General features: G+C 37.5%; 1 protein-coding gene across 1 annotated transcript; it reads left to right on the top strand.

Annotated features, from left to right (window-relative positions):
* The first annotated feature begins 362 nt into the window (after positions 1 to 362).
* LOC121979385 (F-box/kelch-repeat protein At3g61590-like) lies at positions 363 to 1,694 on the top strand. The gene has a single exon (XM_042531380.1). The coding sequence runs from the start codon at positions 363 to 365 to the stop codon at positions 1,692 to 1,694; it is 1,332 nt and encodes a 443-aa protein (XP_042387314.1).
* Positions 1,695 to 8,558: the final 6,864 nt, after the last annotated feature.

Here is an 8,558-nt window from a genome sequence, read left to right as displayed (position 1 = left end):
TTTTTTAGAAAGAAATGAATCGCTTTCTAATATAATTTTTTATATTTCAATTATTAAATTTTATTTCTACATAATAAAAGGGAAAAATAATAATTGAGGTATTAAAAAATATCTTATATTGATCTTTTCTGTTTTCCTATATTAATTATATATTAACTTTTTTTATTTATTAAATTTTATAAAAAGAGAATCAGTCCTAAGTCCTAACCTTATAAATTAATCTAAATAAAGACCTAGCATATCTAAATTTCTTAAACGAAGCCTCAGGTAGAGATCAGGACGATGTTATTTAAAGGGAAAAGAAGAGATTGTTAGGTTTTGAGGTTTAGGGTTTTGAAGTGATTGTGGTAGAGATCAGGACGATGTCTCGCGGCGAGGAGGAGAAGGGAGAAGAAGAGAAGGGAACATTGTTGAAGTGGGACGCCATTCTACCGGACGAACTCCTGCAGAAGGTGCTTTCCTTTTTGCCCACCGCCAACATCATCAAATTGGGCATCATCGTGTGCAAACGGTGGTACGAGGTGGTTCACTCCTATTGGATCAGGACGATCCCTAGACATAGTGACGGCGAGGAGGAGGAGGAGGAGGAGGAAGAAGAAGACAAGGGAGCATTGGTGTCGTGGGACGCCATTCTACCGGACGAGCTTCTGCAGAAGGTGCTCTCCTTTTTGCCCACCGCCAACGTCATCAAATTGGGCATCGTGTGCAAACGGTGGTACGAGGTGGTTCACTCCAGCCCCCCGTTGTCGTGGCCGATGATGGCGCCACAGAAGCCGTTGTTCTTCAGGCGCTTCTTTAACGACGCCGGCGACTTTTCGGGCCGCGTATACGACCCTTGCTTCCTCCGGTGGTCCAACTTCGACGACTTCCTCCACTCAGACATCCAGTGCGTGTCCTCCTCCTGCGGCCTGGTCTGCTTAATGAACCACAGTGACAGGAACCACTTATTGGTCGGCAGTCCCATCAAGAGAGACTGGAAGCTGCTTCAAGTCCCCGGCTGCTCTGACTCCTTCAGAACGATGGCCTTGTCGTTCGACCGCAGCACGCGCGGCTACACCGTGGTCGTCGCCAAGTGCAGCCGCACCCAGCAATTGCAATGGCACTTATCGGTCCACATCTACCAATCGACGACGAAATCGTGGGCCACTCACTACGCCCAAGACCTCGACCTCTGGAAATTCAAACACAAGGCCGTCATATGCGACGGCGTGCTCTACCAATTCGTCTACCATCCGTTTCTGACCCCCAACTTAATGGCGTTCGACCTCATCAAGCCGCCCTCTAGCATTCACCCTCTGATTCCTATGCCATTCCCTTGTGCCTGTGCTGGATTGATCAACCTGTCGAACAAATTGGTCATGGTCGCATTGCTCAACTGGGACTGGCCGCACGAGGGAGCGGTGATTTTAGAACTTGAGGATAAGAAATGGCGGGAGGTGGCTCAAATGCCGATCTCCATGTACAAGAAGTTAGGTGGATATTATTTAAACTCCTGCGGCGCCGGGGACTTACTCTTTATGCACTCCCCAATGTGTCCGGAGCTACTGACCTTCGACATGAAGAAGAAGGTGTGGAAATGGGTGAGCCACCCCTACACTGAGAGGTCGCTCTTCTGCTTCAAACAAGGAGCCTCAGTCTTTCGCGACCTCTGCTTCGGCTTCTGCTTCGAACCGAGACTCGATGTCTCTTCTTGATCTCTCTGCTTCTTCATTTAATTTACAACTCAAACAAATATTTTTTAGTTCCTTCTTGTTTTGGTTACAAAAGAAATTTTTATTATCTGCCAAGACTTTGTTCGTTTGTCTATGAGATAAAGTAAGGAATCTGAACGTAGCATGGAAAATCATGACTAATTTGAAGGCTGTTTATCGCAAAGGTAAAGGGATGTACATTCAGCATTTCATGAGGTAAAGCTAGGGGTTCCCTTGGCCACTTCCGACCATTGCCTTCTCTTAGAATAGGTGCCTCATCAAGAAACTGTCCAAGAGCTATGAGGATGACTAATTGTGCATGATAAAGTACAATTAAGTTTTGTTGATAATCAATAATAGTAAGAATATGAATTGTTTAATCCTAGTCATGCAATAATAGCCCTTATATCTCAACTACTAGAGGCCACTCTGAAAAATATCGTATCTGTAAAGGATGTACAAAAGATCCATAATCACATTGGGTCTATTATATACAACCTTACTTTACATTTTGCAAGAGATTGTTTTCGCAACTCGAACCCATGACCTTAAGGTCAATTTTATTGTTGCGTTAAGGCTCCCCTTCTACTTTAACGTGTTAACTAGATTGAAGTAAATTTATTAAACTTTATTTAATTATTAATGGTAGACTATTTGGTTTACAAATAAAATAAAAAGTCCAAAATATAGTTATTCTTAGTTATCGACTAAATTGTATTTACTTGAGGTTTGGCTATATGCATGCGCGTTGTTGATTTATGCTTTTTTTTTGATAATGTATTTTTTAAAAAATATCAATTGTGAAACAAATAGTGCTGGTAATTTGCAAGTTCTATATATTCTTAAAAAAAATTAGGTTTTGGGATGATATTCTATATATTCTATATTTTTTTGATATGCATGCGCGTTCTATATATTTTTGGTTTAGGTTTGTTCTGGTTAATATAGAGTTGGCTTTTTAAAACTTTTTGGCCTTGAAAGGTCCAATCTGAAGTGAGAATTATTACATTTTCTTTTGCTTGTTCTTTTTACTTGTCTTGAGTTGTTGAATCCAAGTGTTTACAGGTCTAGTGTCTGGTGGGATGACAAGTCAGGGTGTTGAGCCTGCTGCTACAGTTGTCTCAAAAGCCACTGAGGTTCTTTTTTTTTTGCTTCATATTACACATCTTTGTTTATTTTTAATTGTGCAGGAGAGAAGAAATTATAGTTATTTATTTTGGATGATAATTAATTTTGTGCACACATCAAATCAATAGTAGTGACCACATGTTCCTGTTAAATCAAAGATTTATACACAAGCAATCTAGCCTAAGCTATCAAATTCTTTATTGAAGTATTCAATTGTTAATCTGGATTAGAAGCAATAAAGGCTTGGCTAAAAATATCTGCATTTTAGTACCCTACATCTAATTTTATGTTTCTTCTTCTCTTGCTTTCTTATCACAGCTAAAAGATGTATCCTTCTCTTCTATGTTATAATTTGCAAGGTTAAGTAGTTGCTTTTATTGGCATAATAGATTCAGCAATTTTTATTGAATATAGTAGGTGCTCCTGTTCTAATTTATGACAGTATGTCATCGTAAATTTCATGTCCAATTGGAAGAAACTTGCATACTCTTTTTAGGTCAACTTTGATTTTCTGCTTTTATCAGCAGTTTGCTTGTATGAGTAATTGTTATACTATACCTTTAGAAGTACCAGCACTGTTGTTAAAGACCTAAACTTGACTAGAACTAATTTTCAATTGAATAATAAAATTTTAGCTTTTCTGCATGTTATATATACGTTGGAAGTTGTATCTTTGCATATTTATAAGTTATTTATATGTTCAACTACACATATTCTGTTAACTATATAATTTTAATTGATAAATAAACATTTAAGTAGTATATAATTGTTCAAAGCAAGGAGATAAATATTGGTTTTCCCTATGTCATCTCTAACACTCAATAGAGTTATCCTGCCCCATCTTGGTTGATCCATCAAAAAGTAGGCATTGCTTGAATCATGATCAAAACTAAACTATGGAGATGATATGAGATTGTTCACATCATGAAAAAGCCATTCCAATCTAGACGTCACCAATCACCAATGATTACTATAAAATACTTAACCAATATTAAAGAGAAATGATTAGGACCAAGTTTTGAAATAATATTCAATGTTATACTTCCTATCCCATTTGTAATGTTATAGTTTTGATACTATATTTTGCAAATACGAGTTATAAAAAAATTGACAAACCACTATTTGATTTCATGTGATGTGTATTGTAGCATGCCAGAGGTGTCAAAATTTGGCATGATGTATGCTCATTAGCATCAGTATGACCAATCGAAATAGGGTTCATCCGAACTCAATTTTTGGCCTTCTTCTCGAGCAAGCTTCCGACCCGTCTTCTCGTCCCTCGAACGCTGCGCACGTTCTTCTCGTCCACCGGTGTACTCTTCTGCAGCTCTCTCATCCTTCGGACACACCAAGTCCGTCGGCTCCCTTCCCGTGTTGTCCTTCTCACTAGCTGTGTTTTTCGCTCGACTTCCTGCGCTCCTAAGTTCCTGCACACTTAGACACAGGGATCAAATAATAAAGTAGGATCTAACTGTAGGACCGTTAGGGTCGGCTAGGAGGGGTTTGTTGGATAGCCTGTAAAATAAAAAGAAACTACCCTTCTCGAACTCTTTAAGCTAACAGTTGTAAATTAAAGTAAGCAAAGCAGTAAATAAAAACATAAAGAACGAGGCACAAGGATTTACTTGGTTACAACCGATGTGGTTGTTAATCCAAGTAAGATTAAGCATTAAAACTCCTGTAGGCGGAGAAGCCTCTTACAACGTTGAAGTGCAGAAACAGAAACTTAACTACAACTAAAGCGTACAAGTCTTTGGAAATGAAATGCTCGTGATTGTTGAAAAGCTTATGGACCAAGGCTATATTTATATCCTTGGTCGGGGCGCCTGGAAGGGTTCCGGGCACCCTGGGGGGATAAAACTTTATCCCCAACGTTCAGAATGCCTTAGATGCGTTCTGGTCAAACATGCTGGTCCGGGCACCCGGAGGGGTTCCGGGCGCCCTGGACCAGTAAAGTCAACCTGTGTTGACTTTTTCATCCAGGACCACTGCTCTGGTTCGGTTCACCTTGGTCCGGGTCTTCAACTCCGGATCCGCTCACATGGGTGATCTCTGCCATCCGGAAAAGGGCTCACCCGAACCCAACTTTCGGTCTTCTCGAGTGTGCTTCCCTCCGGCTTCTCTTCCCTCGGAATCGCCGCATGTTTCCTTCTCGTCCGCCAGCGTACTCATCCGCAGTCTTCGTCCCTCAGTCGTCGACCTTCTCGCTAGCTGCGTCTCTTGCTCCCCGAGCAATCTTACGCTCTGGCTTTCGTCCCTCGGAACCACCGCGCGCTTCCTTCTTGTCCGCCGGTGTACTATTCCGCAACGCCTTGTCCCTCGGACGCACCGCGTGTCGTCCTTCTCGCTAGCTGCGTCTTCCGCTCGAGTACCTGTGCTCCTAAGCTCCTGCACACTTAGACATAAGGTTAAATACACATGACCTAACTTAACTTGTTGATCACACCAAAACAACCTTGGGGTTCCAATAATCTCCCCTTTTTTGATGTGAGCAACCCAAGTTATGCTAGGGAAACCAACATAAATTAATAGTAATAAAAATTTACATTTAAGTGCAAAAAGATAGAAAATTTAAATTGTCTACCTCCCCCTAGACTTATACTTTTTTTCACCCCCTTTGATCACATAAAAAATTGGGGTTTGTAAGAAGAAATCTAAGGGTTTAAAACTTAGAAAATTTTGAAACTGATTTCAATTTAACAGAATTTCTAAGTAAAAGACTTGTTGTTAAATTTCTAAGTAATGCATCAATAAAACATAAGTAACACAAGTTTAAGTTTTGCAAAAAAATTTCACAGAAACAGTCTTAAAAAAATTCTCAGTGAAATTTTAAAAAACTTTTGAAGATTTTTTTAGTAATTTAAACCGAAATGACTTAAGTAAAAAAACTGATAAAATTTCTAATTCATTTAAGCAGAAATTTCTAATTCCAGAAAAAACTCGTTAACTCAAGCAAAATGACTTTTTGAGACTTTTTCTAAATTATTTATTTTTTTATTTTATTTTTTGAAGAGCAACTACGGTAGAAAGAAGTCCTACTATTCCGATGACGAAGAGAGCTCTTGAAATCCCTTCAACACTTTAGCAAGAGGTTAGAATGAGCACCAAGGTTAGACTCGGTGTGACTACTCTGACACTCAAGTTAGCATAGGAGCTAGTGGAAGAGAAAATAGTCACTACAAGAAAATTAGCCTATTGTAACATTATCTTAACGATATTTATTTATAAGTATCATATTATCAAAAACCCCAAAAAATTTTTTTTAAATAACAAATTAGACCCTTTCTTATGACATTTAAATAAATGTCATTATTGATATAGGAATAATTAGTTTAATTTATAAGTATATGTTGTGTTAACGTATATTAATTAAAACCCTGTGCCGATCTTTTCTCTATCGTATACTTTCTCCATTGTTTTCCTGTGCCGAACTTTTCTCCCATGCCGCTAGGTTTCTTTTCACACAAAGCTTCTGTTACGTGCACATGGCCAGATCAAGTCGATCGAGCTCTCCTTCAATCGATCTCCTCTTTTCCCTACATCGCACGCCGTAAGTCGCCAATCGCACAGACCTCTTTCTCTTGCGTCGAACTTCTTCCTCACACCGCACACGGCTAGGTTTTGCTTTTCGCACACCACCTCATTGTCCTTAGATTTCCTCTTTTCCCTATGCTACACCTCTCGGTCACGACGCACAAGGTTTCTAGTTTTTGCAGGCAGTCGGATTTCTTTCTCACGCCGCAAGACGCCGCTCACACAAACGTCTACTGCATTTTCCAGGAATGCGCCGAATCTACCCTTCATCTTCTTAGGTTTGTGTATATGTGCTAATCCTCAGTTGTTTCTAGGTTTTGCAGATTTTTTTTTATTTTGTTTTGCTTAATGTTACATTTATGTGTAAGTAGAGTAAAGATTTGAATCTTTCAGTTCTCACTTTTGACCAAGCAACAAAAAAAGACTACGATTTGCACGGTGGTCAATGATTCTTATATGATTATGGTCTTCAACCACCACTTGCATAGCTAATACTTATTTTTAGTCAAAAGACGCAAGAATGAATTGCATACCATTAAACAATTGACATAGAAAGAACAAAGTGAAAGACTAACCTGTTAGTCCCTCGGTGGTAGATGAAGTGCACTACTTTAGGATGGATTATGTTTCTTACTACTTCCTTTGTGCATTCTCCTGTTCTGGTAAACATGTTCAATGACTTGGTCTCCTATTTTTCATTTGTTTTAGGAGAATTCTAAATGTACCACCATAATGTTATTATCTTCTAAATTTGGTTCCAACTAACCTACATTCGTGCATATAAACATCTTGATTTAGTTGTATTTTGTTTTTCTTTAATGCACTGATTTGTGTTGGTTTTGACCTTTTGCCTACTATCTCTATGAATGGTATCTTTCTGAGTCTATGACAATAATTTCTTTTATTGTGTTTCGGATATCTTTGTTACCCAATCGGAAGTTAAATTTGTGTTTTTTGTTTGAATCTGTTTGCTATATTTAGATCATTATTCTGTTCTCTTGTTCTTGGCTATTGAGCATAATGAATATCAAGGACAAATTATATGGATCATTTGATGAAATCATTAATTGATTTATTACTAATTCTCTCTTGTTTCTCCCTCTCTTTCTAACAATTAGGATAAGAATTCTTTGATAGAGTTTTAGGTTTTCTATATATTATTTTTTTTTTGTTTTGCTTATACCATTAAATAGCAAAATATCACTTTAATAATGTGCTTGAGTAATATCAGTGATCAAGTTGGCTTAATATGTTTTAATTTTGATTCATTTGGTCGTGGTAATTATATTAGGAAATGTAATATATTTTTTAAAATTTATGGTTCCTCAATTTTACTTCACCTTTCTATTGAGCATCACAGGATATACTATTCCCTAATAATATACTTTGCTTTATAAAATATTTCCAGAGCACATTTTGAAATAAAGATTATATATACTATCTAGACATGCATTTCACTTGCATTACCTCTATCATGATAAAATTATTTCAATTTATATATAATGTTAAACTTATTTGAATATTTTTTTTTTAGAATCGTTATGGATAAGAGTTGGATGGTTTTACCGAGACAAACTGAGGAGTATAGAAATGGAGTTGAGTGTTTCTTACAATTTGCATTTTCTAATGCTAACATAAATGGAATGATTTTATGCCCTTGTGTGCAGTGTAAGATTGGTATATTTGTTTCAAGAGAGGTTGCTTATGATCATTTGACGGTTGATGGATTTATCAAAGGATATATTCACTGGGTAGCTCATGGAGAAATAGCATATAGTGCATCTACAAACTCTGATTTTGTCCAATCTCGAAAGGATGCAGATGATATGCAAGGATTAATTTACGAGGCATTTGGGATTCCAGAGCATAATGATAGTATTATCAGCACATCAGCATTTGAAAATGATAAGGAGATTCCAACTAGAGAGGCAGAGAAATTCTATAAATTAATTGATGATTCACAAAAAGAATTATATCCAGGTTGTAAGAAATTCTCAAAACTTGCATTTATTATCCATTTGCTTCACTTGAAGTGTCTAGGGAAAATGACCAACAAGATTTTTTATATGCTTTTAAATTTATTGAGAGAAGCATTTCCAAATGCAATGGATGATTTACCTAAGTCGTACTACGAAGCAGAAAAATTGATGAAGCAATTAGGACTTGGTTACGAAAAGTTTGATGCTTGTCCTAATGATTGTACTT

The sequence above is a fragment of the Zingiber officinale genome, chromosome 5A (genome assembly GCF_018446385.1).
Source record: "Zingiber officinale cultivar Zhangliang chromosome 5A, Zo_v1.1, whole genome shotgun sequence".
Lineage (NCBI taxonomy): Eukaryota > Viridiplantae > Streptophyta > Magnoliopsida > Zingiberales > Zingiberaceae > Zingiber > Zingiber officinale.
The sequence above is the reverse complement of the archived record's forward strand: the minus strand, read 5'-3'. Positions and strand labels throughout refer to the sequence as shown.

What these genes read in the sequence shown, in the direction of transcription:
- LOC121979385 (XM_042531380.1), top strand. Translation starts at nt 363, where the DNA reads ATGTCTCGCGGCGAGGAGGAGAAGGGAGAAGAAGAGAAGGGAACATTG.